A 22,237-nucleotide genomic window follows, 5' to 3' on the forward strand; every position below is an offset into this window, starting at 1 on the left:
GGGACTTCAGTCTGAAACGCATGTTACAGGAAGTCCGCAGGTACATAGGTCGTGCATACTGGCCTGTCACCCCAAGTGTCCGTCTACTAAGGGCCAGACTTGGCCTGCGCCTCTTCGCTCCAACAGAACCCCCACCACGGCCCGCCGGGCAAGAACTTTCTGCACCTGGTTGAGTCCCGGCCCCTGTTCCTGCCGCTGCCCCTGGCCTGCCCCGCCCCGCTCGTGCTCAACCCCGTGCCCAGCTTTACTCAGAACTCAGTCACACCCCTAGCCCCAACTGGCTCGCGCCTCACCGGGCTTCCAGACACGGACACGAGACTACAACTCCCGAGATGTCTCGGGCACCGATCGGCCCGAGAGCTCCCCGGCCGCTGATTGGCTGCGCAGCGGGGACGTGGGCGGGGACGGCCGCGGGCCGTGGCGACTGTCTGCACGTGCGCGCGACGGGCGGCCGGATGGCTGTGCTCCGCAGCCTGGTGGCGGTCGGTGCGGTGCCGGGGCTCTGGTGGGGGGCGGCGCGCGCGGCGGCGGGGCTCCGGGGCCGCTGCCCCAGAAGAGGTTACGCCGCGGACTCCGCACAGGTGAGAAAGTCCAGGTTCCCACCGAGCAGGTCCTCAGGGCTGGGGATGGGGCCGGAGCCGCCGGGAGGGAGGGAGGGGCCGGGCCACTCCGGCATCCCCGGCCTCCTGGGAAATGGCTTTTACTAGGCCACTGACCTCGGTGCGCTTCGTTCTTTCCCAGAGCACGAGTGTCCCTGGCGCGTCCCGCCTCCCCCTCAGTCTGGGGATTTGCCGTGCCTTCGGCCTGAAAGAAAAGTTACTCCAGCTAGAGAATGAACAAAACAAACCCAAAACGCGCACCAGGATTGTTTCTTGGCCGTTCGCTGCTTTCGTCTCCAAAGTTACTCCGCAATTTCTGTTTCTGTTTTCCTGGTCAGAGTGTGATTCTTGCATTTCCTCTGTGATTTTTCAGGATGAGAATCTTTCGGTTTTGATATTTCAGCTACATTTGAAAGAGATTTGGGGACTCGCGATAGACTCCCCTCTGGGATCCGCGCCTATATAAACGGACAGCCTAGAGATAAATGTGGGTTTTGTGCGACTTTTTTACTTTGGTTCCATTCGCTTGTGGGCCGTGCTTATAATGAGCCTCTGTTACGTGCAGAATGTAGGGGAAGCTCTGAGGGGCTAGAGGAAGAGCACTGGTGCAGGGTCCCCAATTTGTCCCCGTGCTTAAGTGATAATTCCACAACTTTGGAGGCAGATATAACCCCGTAGTAAGGAAGCTGAAGCTTGGAGTCAAGTTTTTAAGTACTTTCCTTTGTAAGGTCAAACAGCTGGTAGACAACTGTGCCAGGACCCTAATAAGGCAGGTAGTCAGATCTGTCACCCTCACTTCCCCCTGGGCCTTTTTTTTTTTTTTTTTTTTTTAAAAGAGGATCACTTCGTTTTCTAAAATCACAGTTTCTGTGTGTAATGATGATAATATTATACATTTATGTAGCGCTTTCACGGTAACCCTTTGATAATTTTAAATACTTATTTTTAAAAACAGCACTTTGTGCCACACACTTCACAATTACTAATATATACAATTTTTATGACAACTCTATGAGGTAAGTACTGTTATTCCATTTTACAGATGGAGGGACTGAAGCACAGAGAGGTTAAGCAACTTTCCCAAGGGTGTACAGCTGGTAAGTGGTAGAATCCGGAATCCAGGGCAGTATGGTGCCAGAGTCCTAGCTCCTAACAGCTATGTTATCACTGTTCCATTTTTGCATATGGAGCAGCTAAGAGTCAAAGAAGTTAAGTGACTTGACTAGTGCCACAGAGCTAAAAGTGGCCATGCTGGAAGCATGGAATGAGACTATTTTGGTAAAAGGACTTTTTGTCTTATAACGATTGTATTGACTCTAGCGTCTTTGCAGGTGATATTTCCAAGTGACTTTCTGATAGAGTAGAAAAAGGGAAGAAAGGCATGTAGCGTCAGCATTTCAGAGAACTAGCTTTAGAATTGAATCCTGCCTGTACTGTTTACTAAATGACTTAAGGCAAATTACTTAGCTTCCTAAGGTTCAATTTCTCCATCTATGTATTGAGGATATTACTTACCATGCAGTGTTTTTGTAAGAATATCTGTAGGGTATTTTCTCTGATATATGTAGGGTACTTTGCACAATGACTGGCAGATAGTAAGTTCTCTTAAATGTGGAAGTGATTGGAGTAGACAGTAAAGTAGACAGTTCTAATGCTGTTGTTGAAAACATACCAAACCAATTCCAGGTTAGAAGCAAAAATACAAAGGAACATCTTAATAGTCCCTTCACTTCAAACTAATCTTAAAACCACACATTTTGGGGCACCTGGGTAGCTCAGTTGGTTAAGTGTCTTGACTTCGGCTTAGGTCATGATCTTGCGGCCGGTGAGTTTGAGTCCTGCGTCAGACTCTGACAGCTCAGATTCAGGATTCCATGCCCCTCCCCTTTCTCTGTCTGTCTGTCTGTCTGTCTGTCTCTCTCTCAAAAATAAACATTAAAAATAAAACCCAGGGGCGCCTGGGTGGCGCAGTCGGTTAAGCGTCCGACTTCAGCCAGGTCACGATCTCACGGTCCGTGAGTTCGAGCCCCGCGTCGGGCTCTGGGCTGATGGCTCGGAGCCTGGAGCCTGTTTCCGATTCTGTGTCTCCCTCTCTCTCTGCCCCTCCCCCGTTCATGCTCTGTCTCTCTGTCCCAAAAATAAATAAACGTTGAAAAAAAAAAAAATTAAAAAAAAATAAATAAATAAAACCCAAACCTAAACCATACATTTTATCAGTGCCACAGATAAGAACTTTAGGATTTGGCCTAATACCCAGGACTAGTTAAAAACAAAAGATAACAAAACAAGTGATAGCAGAAGAAAAATCAGAACACAGATACAGAAGAGAATGAAAAGAAAAATGAAAAAAAAAAAAGAAAGGAGAAGGTCTCTTTCTATATAGATAACTTGGTTTAAAGAACTTAATAAACTTTATTTTTTAGAAAAGTTTTAGGTTTACAGAAAAATTGAACAGAAACTGTACAGGAATCCTATATATATTCCCCCTTCCCCCAGTTTCCTGTGTTACTAATATCTGGGTGTTAATGTGGCACATTTGTTACAATTGTACCTTCACTTTCTTGTTACTGAGTGCTTGGTTTCTCTGTATACATTCATCTAAGGGTTGGAGGTGTATGATTACTCATTTATATAGTTAGAGATGAGGGAGCCTTAAAGACATTGCTAAATTGTCCTGAAAAAGGTTTTCGGTAGCAGGGTCTGTGGATTCTTATTTCTAAGAGAGCAACTTTTGTGGCTACTTAGGATATGGGCATTAAAACTATGTATGGTTAAATTTTGTAGCCATCAGCACAAATGAGACATTTTATTTTTTTTTAACTATGTAAGTTTTCAAAAATCCAAAACCAATAATATGAACCCATATAACCATCTCCCAGATTTAGCAGTTAATGACAGTTTGCCACACTTGCTTTGTTTGTGTTCCTCCCCTCTCTTTTTTTCCAGTGTTAAGCTTTTATTTTTTTATTTTTTGTTTTTTCCAGCTGTAAGATTTTAAAATGAATTGCTGATTTCTTATCACTTTACCCTCAGATTCTTCTGTGTGTACGTCTAAGAAAATGACATTTAAACATAACTACAATGCTGTCATACCTAACAACATTAGTAATTCCTTAATATAACTTAATATCCTATCCTTTTATTTTAATGTTTATTTTTGAGAGAGAGAGAGAGGGAGGAAGGGGCAGAGTGAGAGGGAGAGGGAGAATCCCAAGCAGGCTCCGCGCTGTCAGTGCAGAGCCCTCTGCAGGGCTTGATCCCACGACTTTGAGATCATGACCTGTGCCGAAATTGAGAGTTGGACACTTAACTGACTGAGCCACCCAGGCGCCCCCTAAACAATTTTTTTTAATTTAAGTAATCTCTTTCCTCAATGTGGGGCTTGGAGTCAGGACCCGAAGCTCAAGAGTCACATGCTCCACCAACTGAGCCAGCCAGGCGTCCAAAGAATGATTTTTTTAAAAAAAAGGACAACGTTCAGAGTGCCTGATTGGCTCAGTAGGAGGAGCATGTGACTCTTTATCTCAGGGTTGTGTGTTGTAGCCCCATGTTAGGTGTAGAGATTACTAAAAAAAAATAAACTTAAAAAGGACAATGTTCAACTTTATAAGTTCCAAGAAATACATATTGAGAGAGATACCATTATTTTTAAACTTTTAAATTAACAGGACCTTTGATAATTAACAAACTCTTTGATACATATGAAAATTATTATCGGCAAGCATAAAGTGCATTACCAGTGGCCGTGTAAGTTGACACATGTTTTTATTTTTTTACTTTAAGCTCTAAGTTTGTTTATTTATTTTGAGAGAGAGAGAGAGAGAGAGAGAGAGAATGAGCAAGGGAGGGGCAGAGAGAGGGGGACATAGAGGATCCGAAGCAAGGAGAGCCTGATGCGGGACTTGAACCCATGAACTGTGTGTGATATCATGACATGAGCTGAAGGCTGATGCTGAACCGACTGAGCCACCCAGGTGCCCCATTTTTATTTTATTTTAGTATTTATTTATTTTTGAGAGAGAATGAGAGAGCGCATGTGAGTGAGCACACAAGCAGGGGAGGGGCAGAGAGAGAGAAGGAGACAGAGAATCCAAAGCAGGCTCCAGACTCTAAGCTGTCAGTGCAGAGCCCAATGTGGGGCTCAAACTCATGAACCGTGAGAGATCATGACCTGGGTTGAAGTTGGACGCTTAACCAACTGAGCCATCCAGGTGCCCTGATACATGTTTTTAGAAAACGTTTGTCAATAGGTTACACATCATTAAAATGTTTGTACTCTTTTTTTTTTTTAAGATGATTTTATTTTATTTTTAAATGTTTATTTATTTTTTAGAGGGGGGAGGGAACAGAGATGGGGACAGAGGATCTGAAGCAAGCTCTGTACTGACAAGAAGCCTGATGTGGGGGCTTGAACTCATGAACTGTGAGATTATGACCTGAGCCAAAGTCAGTCACTCAATTGACTGAGCCACCCAGGAGTCCCAAAATGTTTGCATTCTTGACTTTTTTTTTTTAAGTGTATTTATTTATTTTGAGAGAGAGAACACAAGCAGGGGAGAGGCAGAGAGAGAGAGGATCCCAAGTAGGCTCCATGCCCCAGCGTGGGGCTTGATCCCACAGACTGCGAGATCATGACCTGAGCCGAAATCAAGAGTCAGACACTTAACTGACTGGGCCACCCAGGTGCCCCTGCACTCTTGACTTATTACTCCTACTTTTATGAATCTAGCTTAAGGAAAAACCAGTAATCATGAAGAAGTTCGTTATAACATTATTCATAGTAGCAAAAATGTAGGAAAACGTAAGTATCCAAAATAGGGGGAAATATAATGTTAGTGGAGTATTCACTGAGAATTATGTAGCTAGAAATGATGTTTAGGAGATAGAACTATGTATATTGATATGGAAAGATAAATAAGAGATACCAAAAGGTATCTAAAAAAAAAGGTCAGAAGGAAAATAAAATAAAATATAATGCCATTGTGTGTTAGTTAACAGATAAGAAGTTATTACTATAGATTTATAAAAAGTTCCTGGAAACATACAAGATAGGAAACAACACTAAGTGGAAGAAGGAGACAAGAAACTTGAGAAATTTTTTATATCATCTATAGCAATTGAATTTTTTTTTTAACTTCGTGTGTGTTGTAATAAAATAGTAAAAGATGATTATGAAGGCTGTTGTAACAGATAAAAATATTTGAATGTCAAGCAAGAAGAACAGGATGTAAAATCGAACATATAAAGTGTTGTTGTAGCTATGTGATAAGCATAAGAATAGAAAAAGAAGAGTCTATGGTCATACCACCCTGAACACACCCAATCTCATCTGAAATCAGAAGCTAAGCAGGGTCAGGCCTGGTTAGTACTTGGATGGGAGAAAACAAAGAGATGAGATTGGTTATGTTAAAGTGCTGGAATGTTTTTGAATTTCTGTATTTTCCACTTAAAAATTCTTTTATATTAATTATGTAAAGATAGTTTTAACCAAATACTTATATCCTTAAAAATACATGACAAGGGACTAATTCATTTTTATAGATGGATTTGCCTTATCAGAAATCCCATGTCCTTATTTTCTTTTTCTTTTTCTTTTTTTTTTTTAATGTTTATTTATTTTTGATAGAGACAGAGCATGAACAGGCAAGGGGCAGAGAGAGTGAGACACAGAATCTGAAGCAGCTCCAGGCTCTGAGCTGTCAGCACAGAGCCCGACGCAGGGCTCGAACTCACAAACCACAAGATTATGACCTGAGCTGAAGTCAGATGCTTAACCGATTGAGCCACCCAGGCGTCCTCCATGTCCTCATTTTCTATTCAAACCTCTAGGTGACCTGGGGATAATGAGGCACACCACTTTGTAAGGGTCTTTTCCTTCTTCCCCTTTGCCTCTTGACTCACGCTGTGGTGATTCTCTTTCCACTGTGCAGAGCGCGCCCACTTTTGGGTTCCTGTTGGACATCGATGGAGTGCTGGTGCGGGGTCACAGAGTGATCCCTGCTGCTCTGGAAGCATTCCGTAGGCTGGTGAACTCTCATGGGCAGCTGCGGGTGCCCGTGGTCTTTGTCACGAATGCTGGGAACATCTTACAACAGAGCAAAGCCCAGGAGCTGTCAGCCCTGCTGGGGTTCAAGGTGAGGCAGGTGGAGACATGGAAGCCCAAAGACGTGGTTCTGGTGGCATCCCCCTTCCAACTCTAAGCTGCCTTTCCTGGGTTCGGGCAGTGTTGCATAGCCCTCGGGCATGGCCAGTTGGGTCAGTACTAGAAAATAACTTGAAGTTCAAGCTTAGACTCATGAGTAGAGCCTCATCAGCATGGGCATTTTTTTATATATCATTATGCGTTGAGCACAAAAATCCTGCCCATGGATTAGATAGTTACAGTCTGCTGTCTTTATGTCAATTTCTTTTCTAGGCACCAGGATTGTCTGTTTTGGATTGTCAGCCCCTGGAAAGCAAGGGTCACATTTTCCTAAATCTCTGTATACCAGGTGGCACTCTTGTTTCTCATAAATAAGTTGTACACAACTGAATGAACACTGTCCCCCAAAAGCAGTCCCTTTTTGCCCATTTGGAGCTCCACTTGGTATATCAACATTGACACATCCTTCTTTGTTAAGGGTGGATTTAGTTTTTGGAAACAGCCCTTTGGAACCAAAAGAATAAATAAAGTGGCTGATTGACTGGGTTCAACATTGCTTGGGGGTGACTGCAGAGCAAAAGAGTACAACTGGTTCCCTTCTGTGCCTTCCAGAGAGGGTTCCAAAAACATTGTGAATATTGGCTGCATTGTTGGAGTTTGTATTATATAAATGTTAAAAAGTTAAGTCTTTAAGTAGAACTGAAAACAGAAAGTCAAAGTCAGAGGCATATTTCTGTGACAATGACAAAGAACATGCACATAAACCCTGTGGTCTCCAGTTGGAGGAACTGAGAACAGGTTTGGTGAGTGGTCAGAACCCACGACTAATGGCATTTCCTGCTTGTTTGTTTTTTGTGGCAAGAGCCAAAGTAGGTTCTTTTCACACCTGTTTGGGTAGTGTCTAGAAGTGTCCGGGTGCCAGAAAAGGCTGCCCCCACCTTTTTTCTGCACAGATTTTTTTCCTTTCTAAGTGAAAGAAGCCACCTATCTCCCCATTATTTTCAACTGTTGTGTCACCTCTGCTGACCTCTGTCTTTGGCTGTCTGTACAGGTGGAGCCAGACCAAGTCATTCTCTCTCACAGCCCCATGAAGCTCTTCTCCCAATATCACAACAAGCGGATGCTGGTGTCTGGGCAGGGGCCCCTGGTGGAAAATGCCCGAGTGTATCCTTTTGGTGATTCTTGCTCTGGCTGAAGAGGAGAGGACAGGACTGGAGTTTTCCTTCCATGGCTGAGGGGGGACCATAGTGAGATGTTCTGACTGCATGGTGCCAGAGCTTATGGGATATGTGGTAGGCTCTGGAGGGAGGGAGGATGGCTCCCAGGTATGGCCGGTCCTGGTTCCTGATAGTTTCCAAAAGCCAGCCCACTGAATTGGAATCTACTGGGGAGCTTAAAATACAGGTTCTTGGGGGCACTTGGGTGGCTCACTTGGTTAAGTGCCTGATTTTGGCTCAGGTCATGATCTCACAGTTTATGGGTTCAAGCCCCGCATCAGGCTGTATGCTGACAGCTCAGAGCCTGGAGCCTGCTTCTCGGATTCTGTGTCTCCCTTCCCTCTCTCTCTCTGCCCCTCCCCTGCTCATGCTTTCTATCTCTCAAAAATAAATAAACTTAAAAAAATATATATATAGATTCTTGGTTTACTAGGTCTGAGATTAAAAATCAGCAATCTGTATGTTAAAAGAGAAAACTAATTAGGTTTGGGAACGACTGCTCTAGCGTTGTTCTTTGGGGTGCTCAATCAACTTATCAACTAATATCTACAGTGAACCTTTTGGGTGTGTGTACACTCAAGAGGCAGAAGACTTGGTCCCTGTACTCAAGCAGCTTATTCATTTGCTCATTTTGTGAACCTGTGTTGAGCACTTCCTCTGTACCAGCCCTGTGCTGTGTGCTCTGCAGGGGCAGGGAGACCAAGAGAAGCACATGGGGCTGTGTCTTCCTCAAAAGGTTCATGCTTGAGGAGGTAGGAGTAGCACACCCAGAAAGGATGCAGGAGTGTTTAAGATGATACATGATTGAAGACCAAGGAGTGCAGTACAGGTTCTGAGAGTCACAGGTGTTGGGAAGGGAGGATCTGGGAGTGGGAATGACTGGTGGCTTCATGGAGGGATGTGGCTGTGCCACGGGAGATGGTTATGGTTTTCCATGCGGGGAAGGAGGTAAGGATGCTGAAGAGAGCAGGGAAGACATGGATCCCCAAAGCAGGAGATTGGATTAGGACAGGGTGGGGAATGAGAAGAGGAAGAGTGGTGTCTTGGAAAGGAAACCTCAGAAATAAGGGCAAGAGGCCAGCGAACTTACTTATGTGGGCAGGAGAGTCATTGCAGGTGTTGTTGCTGTTAGGGTGATCTAATGGAAGCATTTTTGAGATATTCATTTTGAAAGTAATCTGAAACCATGCCCAGTTAAGATTTTAAGTGGGAATTGAGGGCAAGAAAATGGAGGCAGGTCTTGGAGAGGTGAGGTTGGTTGACACTGGCATTCCACTCTTCGTGGCCTCCCCAAACTGTCTGAATCTGGCTTCTCCTGAAGAGTTAGCTCACGTCTGACTTCTCTAGACTCTGTCCAGCTACCAGCCTGCTGAGGAGTCTCCTCTTTTGAACTCAACACATGTGGCAGCACTGTTCACAGAGTGCTGGTTTAAATGGGCCCTGGGCATGTAGTGAGCTTGAGGCCAGAGATTCTTGTGTGCTTCTGTGCCCTGGTAGTGCCCAGCATAGGACCTGGCACCGGAGTGTTCCCAGTGACCACCGATGCATTCAGTGATGGTGTGCATACATGCTCTGCCTGTGCAGTCATGGCTTGTCCTCCAGGATTGCCATGGGCCTTGCGGGGCTGTGTCTGGGCTCTCACTGGTTTACTCCTATCTGGGGATTGGGTGGACTAGTTTGGTTGGGACTGTGTTGGTTCCCCTCACCTTAGAGGCATCTCCCAGAAGTGTCCAGCTTTTCTTTCCTAATCTTGCTGTAGACTGGGCTTTGAGAATGTGGTTACTGTGGATGAGCTGCGAATGGCCTTTCCTGTGCTTGACATGGTGGATCTCCAGCGGCGGCCAAAGACCACGGTAATAATGAGCATGCTCCTGGGTGTCTTGTGTTTAGTTTTGTCCTCTTATTCCCCACATGGGTTCTTCTTACCAGCCTTGCAACCCCTCCCACTAAGAACTTCATCTTATCCATCTTGGAGAGGCATATCTGGCCAAGGATTTTGTTCCCCAGATACACAAGGATGGCCCAGAAGAGCAACTGGCTCCTCAGGGCTTTCCTTTCTGCATCGTTTGTAATTAGCTGAGAATCCCTTTCAAAGCCTTAGCATTTCCAGTGAGCAGTTTTATATTTTACCAACTGGCTTTTTGAGTGTTGCTTGGGAGAATCATTAACCTTTGTGAAATTAATCATTGCTGCTACTTTATACTGAAGCTTGCTGTGGAAAGTTGTCCTTATGAGAAATAGCTTGCTTTTAAAAGTAACCAGCAATTCTGAGTATGTCCATATTCCTTGTGGGTTTGGCTCTTATTTGAACCACTGGTTTGACTTGTTATCTCTTCTGATCACTGGTTACGGAGCCTCTCGTTGATCTTTTAGAGTATGACTGCCCGCCCTTGATGGCCTTTGGCCCCCCTTCCTCATGTGAACTCTATGTCATATGGCCTACAGTTTAAGTCAAACCACTGTCAAAATATGGAAAAATGTAGTTATAAACAAACAAGCTTAACTTTTGTTTATGTAGCCTTAGTCCTTTCTCTGGAACTTTCTGATTGAATAGAGCACTTCATTGCCTTTGAAAGCTTTCTTCTAGGACCATGCAAATTATGTGGAGAACTCGAATGTCAGAGTTGGAACAGATCTTAGAGCAGCTCAGAGACTGAGCCCCGTGCAGAGGAAGGGACCTGCCCCAGGTCACATAGCTGGTTAGTAGTAGTGCCAGGACTAATAGTCTAGAAAAGGAACGGACTCCAGGAGATTGGTAAACTGAAGACTCCTGCCTCCTCATCTCATGTTGAGAGAAATGGTCCATCATGCCCTGATGGCCTCCCTTTTCTCCATAGGCTTACCTTCATTTGAGCTACCTGATTCTAGACTCTTGCTTGGCTTATAACTTACCTCCTGTCCTGAAGAAGGACAGCTGACTAGCCCTTCCTTCTGGGAGACTTTCATATGTGGGTTCCCTCAGACTGTTCTGTGGTAGCCCTGCTCTTTCTCTCTTTACTTTTCTTTGTAAATTTTCTTCCTCAGTCCTATCTGGCTTCTCCTTGGCTTGGACTAGGCCTGGGGGTGGTCTTTGATCTGTCTAAAGTGTGTCTTTCCTCCTGCTACCCCTTGAAACTGGTTGTGTGGCTGTCTGGTAGTGGACTGCGACTGTGGCATTAATGGGCCTATTCTTTGTCTCTTGGCAGCCCCTTCTAAGGAACGACTTCCCTGCCATTGAAGGTAATGAGGTCCTCTGCTGGGATGGATAGGCGTGGCTCTGGGTGCTTCTCCTTCTGGCCCTCCAGGCTGTCCTAGTGCCGCTCTGTGCCTACAGACTGGTAGGGTTGCTAAGGGCGTTGGATGTCAGGTCGTCTGGGTTCTAGTCTCAGATCTGCCACTTACTACCTCTGAGACATTTGTTTTTAATCTTTCCTTCCCCATGTCACTTGCCTTAGTATTCCAGAAAAATTGTAAGTGTAGAAAATCTTAGCATGGAAAGGCCCCCAGAGGTTATCTAAACCAGCGTTTCACAGCTCCATTAAACCCAGTTCTCCCTTGTATAACAAAAATACCATAATGTCCTCTTTACTACTCTGCAGTGAAGTTCACTGATACTGTATATTAATTGAATACATACTGAATAATACTGTATATTAAAAATTAACTAGTTCAACATAAGCCCTATTTATGTATATATGTATGTATGTATGTATGTATGTATGTATTTTGAGAGAGAGTGCGTGAGTCGGGGAGGGGCAGAGAGAGGGAGAGAGAGAGAATCCCAAGCAGGCTCCGCACCATCAGTGCAGAGCCCAGTGCGTGGCTTGAGACCACGAACCATGAGATCATGACCTGAACCAAAGTCAGACACTTAACTGACTGAACCACCTAGCTGCCCCTAAAGCCCTAATTGTAAGAGGGAGAGATAAAACAAACATTTTTTAGTAAGGTAATATGTACTTCAACATGTAAATGATTATTCAAGAAGACATAATAAAGTAGTGAAATAATAATACAAAACATGGAATCACCATGAATGTTACAGCTACACATGCAGCCTGATATAAGTGTGATAGGTGTGATATAGGTGTGTTTTATTTGTGACTCAGAAATTAGGGGCAGCATTGTCATTGGTGAAGTGATTTTCCAAAATAGGGAACAGCTATTGGTAAAGTTTTGGAAAGATAAAGTGCAGTCTTTTCTTGACTTACATGATAGTTGCATTTTTGGAAAATGAGTGTGTATGAAAACTCTACCAAAAAATACTTTATGTTTACATGTAGAATTAAATTAGGGCTTAAGCTCAATTAATTATAAATAGGTTTTTCACCTTTGTGAATGTCAGATGGAACACTCAAATGTTAATAGGGGCCAGTTTTTGATTGTTTAGTAGGAGTGTCCTGAGCATCTAGCATTCTTGGCCCCCTCCCATGATCCCTTGCCATGATCATTACAATTAAAATACATCCTCCAGGGGTGTCTGGGTGACCTAGTCAGTTAAGAAACCAACTTCTTCTGCTCAGGTCATGATGTCACAGTTCGTGGGTTTGAGCCCCGTGTTGGGCTCTGTGCTGACAGCTCAGAGCCTGGAGCCTGCTTCGGGTTCTGCGTCTCCCTCTCTCTCTGCTCTTCCCCCACTCGCTTGCTCTCTCTCTCTCTCTCTCTCAAAAATAATAAATAAACATAAAAAATAAAATACACCCTCCAGTTTCTAGAACACCTCCCTAGGGGGCAGTACTTCCCCCTTGAGACCACCGGTTTTGTTCAGTCGCTGGCCTTGTAGCTTATATTGGCAGCTACCATTTGCTAAGTGCTGTGTGTCCAGTGTGGGTTAAGTGCTTTATTACATCATTTTTATCCTAAACAATAGTAGGTATTGTTATTACATACTTGGGAAGGCCAAGGCTTAGAGAAGGTAAATAACTTGCCCACATTCACAAAGGAAAATTAACAGGGACTTGGAATGCAGGTCTGTGTCACTCTGGATCCCCCTGTCCTAGCTGTTAGGTTTACAGGCCTCTGGGGCTCAGAGAGAAGTGGCTGAGGAAGATGAGCCCTTTGCCAGGTACTTGTGAGTGAGGTGGTCAGGAGAGCATTAGTCCATCGGAGGAAGCAGGCTTGAGACTTGGCTGCTGGTTTTCTTTGTTTTCACCTCTTCTGTGAAGTACTGGCGAATACAAGTGAAAGTGGGAGCCCTTAGGAAGTGCCTTCCTGGGTCCTGGGCTTTGTTCACCTTGGTGAATGGGTGAGTGGCTCTTTGAAGGCTGGTTCTGGGAACTGTGCCCTTGCAGGGGTGTATACTGTGGAGGAAGAGCTTGTGGTTGGGTGGTGCCAGCTGGCATCAGCTGGCCTTCTAAGGGCCTTCCTCCTGCCAGTCACAGAGGGCAGGCAGAGTGCCCTGCAACCCTCACCTCCATGCCTTTACTCTTTAAAGGGGTACTCCTCCTTGGGGAGCCAATCCGCTGGGAGACCAGCCTGCAGCTGATCATGGATGTCCTTCTCAGCAATGGGAACCCTGGGACTGGTCTGGCAACAGCCCCCTATCCCCATCTTCCTGTCCTGGCCAGCAACATGGATCTCCTTTGGATGGCTGAAGCCAGGATGCCCAGGTGAGGACACAGAGTCTCTGGGTTTGACTGTGGTGGCCACTGCCATCTGTTGCCTGGGTGGTCCTGCTGACAGTTTCCTACCATCTGGGCGGTCAGACCCCTGCCTGAGCAGAACCCATACTTGTCACAGAAACTTAATCTTCTGGGAGGATTTTCAATGGGTCACTTCTAATTATTAAATGAAAAGTATAGCTTACAGAACATTGAAGATATGTTGAGATGATCTTTAACACATGATCTTTGCCCTCCAGAATCTTAACAGAACATGTTAATTTTTTTAAGATTTTTATTTTTTTTAAGTTTATATATTTTATTTTCAGAGGGAGAGAAAGAGAGGGAGAGAGAATCCCTAGCAGGCTCTGCACTGTGAGCCCAGAGCTTGATGTGGGGCTTGAACTCACGAACTGTGAAATCATGACCTGAGCCAAAATCAAGTCGGATACTGAACCGACTGAGCAACCCAAGTACCCCTTTTTTAAGATTTTTTATTTTTTAAAGTAATCGCTATCCCCAACGTGAGGCTTGAGCTCATGACCCCTAGACCAAGAGTTGTGCACTCCACCGACTGAGCCAGCTGGGCTCCTCCAGAACATGCTGTGTTTGCCTTTGGAGTCCAAATGATGGATGACTTCTGAGGCCAGCAGTACAGCTGCTCCTTGCATTGTCCCTGTAGCACGAGTTCTTTGTTGTTTCTTTCTGCCCTTAAGATGTAGGGCAGGGTATGCAATAATTATTCTGATGATTGTGTAGGCCAGAGAGCTTGAGACCCAGTGGGTAAGTGACTTTCTCAAAGGCACATTGATATTGAGCAGGCCCATGTTCTCTCCTCAGCTGTTTAAACCTCATCTGGCGTGTCCTTTTTGGAGGCTAAGAACGGTCTAGGCAGCGCTTTTCCTAGCCCTTGAGGGCCTTCCTGGAAGGGAAGCTATGGCTATTGTGTACTGTATGGCTGCTCTTAATCTGCAGGCCCAAAGTCTAGAGTTTTCTTTCTCTGCTACTTACTGATTCCCAGTGCACTCTGTGAGTGATCCATCAACAGAGGGCAGCAGGCCCAACACTTGATGCGACTGAAGTCATGTCACTCATTAACTCCAAAGAGATGAGTGTTACAAGTGTTCCCTTGTTACTTTAAAAGATACATTTCTGCAGGGGCACTTGTGTGGCTCAGTCGGTTAAGCATCCAACTCTTGATTTTGTCTCAGTTCATGATCTCACAATATGAGATCGAGCCCTGCATCGGGGCTCTGAGCTGAGCATGGAGCCTGCTTAGGATTCTCTTTCTGTCTCTCTCTGTCTGCCCCCACTTGTGCTTTCTCTTTCTCTCTCAAAATAAATAAATATTTTATAAAACGTATATTTCTGCATGCTGAGGTTAGATATTTTTTCTGAAGTATTCTTCCTATAGTTAGTGTGTGCTGACACTAGGTGAGAGGGGTTTGGTTATGTAGGCTGGAACTGAATAGCCAGGGGCAAATTTCAGTTTATAAACTAAATTTGAGATTGATTTTCTTTCTTTTTTTTTGTTAAGTGTTTTTATTTATTTATTGAAAGAGAGCGTGTGCAAGGGAGGGGCAGAGAGGGAGGGAGAGAGAGAATCCCAAGCAGGTTCTGCACTGTCAGTACAGAGCCCGACGCAGGGCTTGAACTTGTAAACTGTGAGATAATGACCTGAGCTGAAACCAAGAGTCGGACACTTAACCGACTAAGCCACCCAGGCACCCCGAGATTAATTTTCATTCAGTAATTTAAAAATTGAAAATAAAATTTGTCACATAAATAAGTGACACTGAAATACAAGTTTATTTGTTTTTTAATTATTATTTTTAAATTTTCTTTTTTTTTTAATATATAATTTATTGTCAAGTTAGCTAACATACAGAGTGTACAGTGTGCTCTTGGCTTTGGGGGTAGATTCCCATGGTTCATTGCTTACATACAACACCCAGTGCTCATCCCAACAAGTGCCTTCCTCAATGCCCATCACCCATTTTCCCAGCCCCCATCAACGCTCAGTTTGTTCTCTGTATTTAAGAGTCTCTTATGGTTTGCCTCCCTCTGTAACTTTTTTTCCCTTTCCCTTCCCCCATGGTGTTCTGTTAACTTTCTCAAGTTCCACATATGAGTGAAAATATATGATATCTGTCTTTCTCTGACTGACTTCTTTCACTTAGCATAATACCCTCTAGTTCCATCCACGTGGTTGCAAATGGCAAAATTTCATTCTTTCTCATTGCCAAGTAGTATTCCATTGTATGGATATACCACATCTTCTTTATTCATCCGTTGATGGACTTTTGGGCTGTTTCCATACTTTGGGTATTGTTGAAAGTGTTGTTGTAAACATTGGGGTAACATGTGCCCCTATGCACCAGCACTCCTGTATCCTTTGGATAAATTCCTAGTAGTGCTATTGTTAGGTCGTAGGGAATTCTATTTTTAATTTTTTGAGGAACCTTCACACTTTTCCCTAGTGGCTGCACCAGTTTGCATTCCCATCAACAGTGCAAGAGGGTTCTTGTTTCTCCACATCCTTGCCAGCATCGGTTGTTTCCTGAGTTGTTATTTTAGTCACTCTGACTGGTGTGAGGTGGTATCTCAATGTGGTTTTGATTTGTGAAATACAACTTTAATATGTTGGACAGTATCTGTTAAGATTTGGTTTAGCAGCCAGGGATGAAAACCCAAAACAAAAGTGTCTTAAACAAGATAGAAGTTTCTTTCTTTCTCATGTTAAAGAAGTATGCGGTAAGCAGTCCAGGGCTTGTGTGGAAGTCCCACCTATCTGGGACAGGCTCCCTCTGTCTTCCTGCTGTGCAATCCTTGGCTCTTCACAGCATAATCCAAAATGGCTGCCTGAACTCCAGCCGCCATATCAGCATTCCAGGCAGCAGGAAGGGGTGGGGAAGGATGGAACAATTTTATACTCCCCAATTTTACACTTGCTAATAGTTTAGCCCAGCACTTCTGATTTCATTGACTCTCTGCCTGTAGCTTATTCACATGGCTGCTCACCTCGCTGCAGTGGAGGCAAGGGAGTACTTTTTACATCGGGTCACAATATGGTAAGCTGCAAATTGACACTGAGAAAGAAGGGGAGAATGGCAACCAGTAGTCTCCACAAATTTAAAGCTGAATTTAAACTTCAGTTTGTGGAGTCTTGACTGCTTGGGTTGTAATCCTAGCTCTGCCATGTTGGGCAAGTTACTTAATCTTTATGCCTCAGTCTTCTCACTGTAAATGAGGAGAATGACTGCTCTCTCATGGGGTTATTCTGAGAGGTAAGTGTGATATGCCATCTCTAGTGCTCAACAAATGTTAGTAGATAACAGCAGGTCATAAAAATAGGTAATGTCATTCTTACTAGAAATAAGTTCACTTACCTGTCACCAACAGGGTGCTGGAGTGAAAGGTATAGGGTCCTGCTTAGGGCCTGTGAGGGGAGGCCTGAACTGCTGAGCTCTCTTCTCTGACAGGTTTGGCCATGGCACCTTTTTGCTGTGCCTGGAAACCATTTACCGAAAAATGACGGGCAAAGAGCTGCGATACGAAGGCCTGATGGGCAAACCCAGCGTCCTCACTTACCAGTATGCAGAGGACCTGATCAGGCAGCAGGCAGAGAGGCGGGGCTGGGTGGCCCCCATTCGGAAACTCTATGCTATTGGGTAAGTGCTGCTCCAGCTTCTCATCCCTTTCAAGACTCCCCCTGCTCTTCCTCCATACCTGATCACTCCCTTGTTTCCTTGTATCAAATGCACGCCAGTTCCACAGCTGTCCTTCGCTCTCTTTACCTTGTAACACTGAACTGGGTTTTTTTTTTCTCTTTCCTTTTCTGGTATGGCTACCCCTGCCAGTGATAATCCTATGTCTGATGTCTACGGTGCCAACCTGTTCCACAAGTACCTGCAGATGGTGAAGCATGATGGGGCAGAGAAGCAGGGGGCTGGTGGCTTGTGGAGGCAACGACCCTCAGCAACGCAGAGCTGCGCCTCTATCCTGGTGTGCACTGGTGTGTACAATCCCAAGGGTCCAGAGCCTACCCAGCCTGTCCAGGGTGCAGAGGAGGCTCCATTCCACGGGCACCGGGACTTCAGCTTCAGCCCGGGGCTCATGGAGGCATCCCACATCGTGAATGATGTGAACGAGGCGGTGCAGCTGGTTTTCCACAAGGAGGGTTGGATTTTATAGTGAGTGCTGTGCATTGGAGGCAAGGGGGCAGGAGGGGCCCTGGAACATTACGGGAGTCCTGTTGACTAGCTTCTGGCCCAGATCGCTGGGCATCAAGTCAGGGCTGCTTCCTGTGACACTTTCTGCCACCCCACGGGGTGTTATTAACTGATCACTTAGAAGAAGACACTGTTTTTCTTCTCCTGCTGGGCAATAGCCACAGAATTGTATCTGGGTAGCATTTTGGGTAGAACAGTCAGGATTTTCTGGGCTCAGTTCCTGTCTGATTCTCCTGGCAGTCTGACCTCAGGCTAGTTCCTTTACCTCTGTGCCTCAGTTTCATCTCTCATTTCAGTAGGGACTTCTGAAAAAAGGGGAAGTGGTAGGAAATAATATGGAAATTTCTACAGAGCCTTGCCTGCATTGAAGGCACTACTACTACTACTGCGTCACTGCATGCCAGCAAGGTATGTCGCTAACACTAAGATACTGCTTTTTATTGTATTTTAGCTTATTGCCCAAAGACTTCTGGGCTTATTTTTTTTAATTGAAATAATCATAATAAAAATTCATTATGCTGTCTATTGTGAAGTGCTTCTTGGAAGGTACTAGAAAGTCCGGTGGGGGAAGAGTAGTGGGTGAGCAATGTGGGTGATCTTGAAGCAAAGAGATTGGTGCCATTTTGCTCCCATAAGGTGCTGATGTCTCTGCTTTCCTACCTCTGTTCTCCCTCCCACCACCAACCCACCCCCGACCTGCAAAGCCTGAGTCTGTCTAGGAATTAGTTATGCCCAGGCTTTGGTATGTACTTGGCAACTTCTCTGATACGGAAAAAAAAGATCTTGCTTATGGTTTGTTCAGAAAAAACAAATCACACAGAATCCTGTGTGATTCTGGAAAGAATGTGTTTCTTATATTCCTTCCTCTACAAGCAATCCAATTTCACTTTCCATGGTCTGTGTTGCCAAATCCCTTGGTCATTTCTTGCCCTTGTGTTACTCCAGCAGTCATTTGCATGTGACACAAAGCTGATGACTCCCTCCCCTCTTCTCAAAATACTCTTTACTTCTCTGTATCTCACTGACTTCCTGACCCTTTTGTTTGGATGCCTGGTAGTCATTCAGAGGGAAAGAAACATAGGAGATTGAGAAGGAGTGGCCAGTGAAATAGAGTCACAAGAGTCTAGGAAGCTGAGTGAACATGTTTCACAAAGGAGGGAGTGATGAGCTGTGCTCACTCTAGAAGTATCAGAGCTTGGCTGTGTCCAAAGCTGAGTGCAGTCTGACCTTACTCCTAGCACCCTGAGCAGCCTGGGTCCTACTCTGGGTCCTGCTGCAGCCCCCGCCCCGTAGACACAGCACTGAAGATAGTAGGCTGAAGGCTTAGACACCCTTGTCTTCTCTCTCATCTCCTACGGCCAGTCCATCAGCACATCCTGCAACTTTGCCTTCAGAATGTACCCAGAGTGTGAGCATTTTCCAGCCTTCAATGCCTCCCTGCTCCAGACTGTTGGCTCCTCTGGCCTGCGTTGTTGCGGCACACTCCAGTCTGGCCTCCCTGCCTCATCTCCTCCTCCCTCCCCACTGCTTTCCACTCAGTAGCCCAGAAGCAAAATCCTAAGTTTGATCTCTTCTAGGATCAAAACCCTCCATGACTTTTCATCTCAGAGGAAAAGCCCACATTCTTTGCTGCAGCACAAATGCCTCTACATGCTGTTCTTTCCCCTTCATGTTGTACTAGCCCTGCTGGCTCCCTTGCCAATCCATCATACCCATTCCTGCCCCTGGGGCTTCTGCACTCATGGTTCCCTCTGCCCTACTTCCACTGTCCACATGGCTCATTCTATCTCTTTCCCCCCTCATCACTTGTTCAGTGTCTGGTGGATATGTCCTCCCAAGAAGACTCCCTCAACTTCCTATAACAAATAGCATTCTTAATTCCTTAATTTTTTCCATAGTCCTTATTACTCGTGACCTATGTCTACTTCCTTTTTTTTTTAAGTTTATTGATTTATTTTGAGAGAGACTGTGCATGCATGCACAAGCGGGGGAGGGGCAGAGAGAGAATCCCAATCAGGCTCCACACTGTCAACACAGAGCCAGTCACAGGGCTCAGACTCATGAACTGTGAGATCGTGAGCTGAGCTGAAGTCGGACACTCAACCAACCGAGCCACCCAGGTGCCCCCAAACATGATTTTCTTTTTTTCTTCTCCTTTGAGGATTATGGCAGAAGTGAAAAGACTAAGGGTCTTGGAGTCAGACAGACCTGGAATCAAATCCTAGCTGTCATTCACTAGCTATATGGCCATGGGCAATTTCCTTCATTTCTCCAAGTTTCCATTTTCTCATCTGTAAAACTGGCATTGGCAGTGTGTATGTCATAAATGAGCTATTTTAAGTGCAGTACTGTATCATTTAGGATTTTGTTCAGCTGCTTATTACAGAAATCTGACTACAGTGGCTTGAACAAATAGGTGGTTATTTTTCTAAGCGATAGGAAGTTCAGAGTAGGCATTTCAGGCTGGGGAAGAAGCTCAAGGGTGTCATCAAGGACTCAGGTGCTTGGCCTACTATCCTTAGCATGTATGTTTGTCCAATTGCAAGATGGCTCATCCACCTTCCAAGGAGGATGGAGAAAAAGGTGAAGACAAAGCAAGTGGAGCTGGATTCCTTCAAAAGAACTTTCCCAGAGGTTCTACTTTAGGACTTCAGTTCTGTCTGGTTGACTACAGGTGGATCACACAGATGCTGGTAGCTACAAGGAGGCAGGGACAGGGCACAATGTTGCTCAAATGAAATCCGGGTCTGTCTGTTTGGAAGACTAGTAGAATGCATGTTGAGTAGGCAACTAGTAGTACAACTCCAGTGCCTGGGACCCACAAGCATTTAACTGAGTATTTCTTCAAGTGCCCTGAGCAAGTGGGTAAAGCCCTGGCCTCAGAAGTACCTTGTCTAGCAGTCATCTGATGACGGCATCTGGCTGCATCTGGCTGGCAGTCTTGCTAGATTCCATTTGTACATCGCTTAAGCTTTTCCAAAGCATTGTAAGTTCAACATTGTTCATCCTGTTTTGTTAGAGCCTTCTAAAGCCCCTAATGAAGAGAGAATTTTTACCCTATTTTTCTAAAGGAAGGCACCAAGCCACTATTTTACTTTGATTTCAGAAACATTTATTGATGATCGCCTAGGTGCCAAACACCATTCTAGGTGCCGTAGCAATGACCAGTCATTGGCAACAATACCTGCTCTCATGGTGCTTTACCTTTCACTGATGATGTGTCCAGTCAGTTAGCAAATGGAGAGGCTGGGTCTGCAGTTCAGTCTCCTGACTCTGAGCCCAGTATTCTTCCTGAGACACACACCAAAGACTCTCCTACCCTTAGCCAGCCTGCTGCCCTTCTCCAAGCATTGTTTTGTATCCTGGAGCAGTTGCTGTTGTGCATACAGCCCATGTGAGCTCTCCTCGGGCCAAATAGGTCAAGCTTACCAAATGGAATGACAGGTGAGTGCAGAAATGAGTTGGAAAATAAAGGCAAGTATGGCTATATGGGGAGGAATCATGCCAGAGTCAAGACTCCCTTGCTCCACATTGAAATGACAGAATGACAGCATCTCTGTGCCTGTCTACCTCTGGCTCTGTCCCTTTGGCTGCCTGTCATTCTGACTGTGTAGTCATTTCTCTCTCTTACTTGTTTGGGTTTCCTGAAGATCTCACAAAGCCATTCCAGACTGGGTGCCAAAGAGCAAGTGTATGCAACGGTACTTACTCAAATCTGTGTCAGAGGACAGGGCCAGCCAGCCGCTCAGCTCCAGTGCCAATCTTGTCCCTTAGGGGCTTTGTCTAAACTACAGAACCAAAACTCACAACCACCTGCTTCATTTGCTCAGTCCCAAACTGAATGAAAATACTACTTTTTTGTGTTTCGATGGAGCCAAGTGAATACAAAACAAAAAAGACTTTGTAAGTCAATTTGAACATCAAGTAAGCCACGCACTGTCCGTGCTGAGCCTGATGTAGCGTCCACGCCCACAAACTGTGAGATCATGACCTGAGCTGAATCAAAAGTTGGACACTCAACCGACTAAGCCACCCAGGCACCCCAAGTATTTTTAATAAAAGTATTAAGCTGGAACAAAACTATATCATGAGGGGTTCACACTGAACAGAGAATCACCTTGGGTCTCTTCAAGTCATTACCTTGGAGCCAGAACATAGAGGCACTTCCTTGGTGTTCCGCTTGGTGGCAGCAGCTCCCGGCCTCCTGAGGACACCTCTAGGCTGCCAGAGGCAGGTGCATCGAGCAAGTTGGTAATCAGAACTCCCAGCAGAGTTAGGGTTGCCATAGCAACTGGATGCTGCCCGAGGGTGGAATTTTAAAATATCACAGCTATAATAGTGTTTATTTCCCCCAATCACTGTCACTTCCCCAGTGCTGCGTGGTGCTGCTGAGGCTGGGGCCATCTTGGGACGCCTGTTTCCCTGCCTGGGGCTTTTGGCAGCTTCGGGGGTTGGAGGTGGGAGGATT

General features: G+C 45.2%; 2 protein-coding genes across 2 annotated transcripts in view; both read left to right on the forward strand.

The window, feature by feature from the left end:
* Positions 1 to 6,582, forward strand: part of ADA2 (adenosine deaminase 2) — a 57,196-nt gene extending 50,614 nt beyond the window's left edge. Inside the window, exon 12 of the transcript XR_006959725.1 lies at positions 6,530 to 6,582. The gene's annotated coding sequence lies outside the window, so the exon portion shown is untranslated. The remainder of the gene's footprint in view (positions 1 to 6,529) is intronic.
* HDHD5 (haloacid dehalogenase like hydrolase domain containing 5) lies at positions 333 to 18,292 on the forward strand. Its single transcript, XM_047065232.1, has 8 exons — positions 333 to 581; positions 6,530 to 6,733; positions 7,793 to 7,905; positions 9,718 to 9,811; positions 11,144 to 11,177; positions 13,372 to 13,546; positions 17,020 to 17,208; positions 17,398 to 18,292. Exons 1-8 carry the CDS (start codon positions 333 to 335, stop codon positions 17,729 to 17,731), a joined length of 1,392 nt encoding a protein of 463 aa, XP_046921188.1. The 3' UTR covers positions 17,732 to 18,292.
* Positions 18,293 to 22,237: the final 3,945 nt, after the last annotated feature.

The sequence above is a fragment of the Lynx rufus genome, unplaced genomic scaffold (assembly GCF_022079265.1).
Source record: "Lynx rufus isolate CCGP_SWC_20201006 ecotype Redwood Valley unplaced genomic scaffold, mLynRuf1.p SCAF_7, whole genome shotgun sequence".
Lineage (NCBI taxonomy): Eukaryota > Metazoa > Chordata > Mammalia > Carnivora > Felidae > Lynx > Lynx rufus.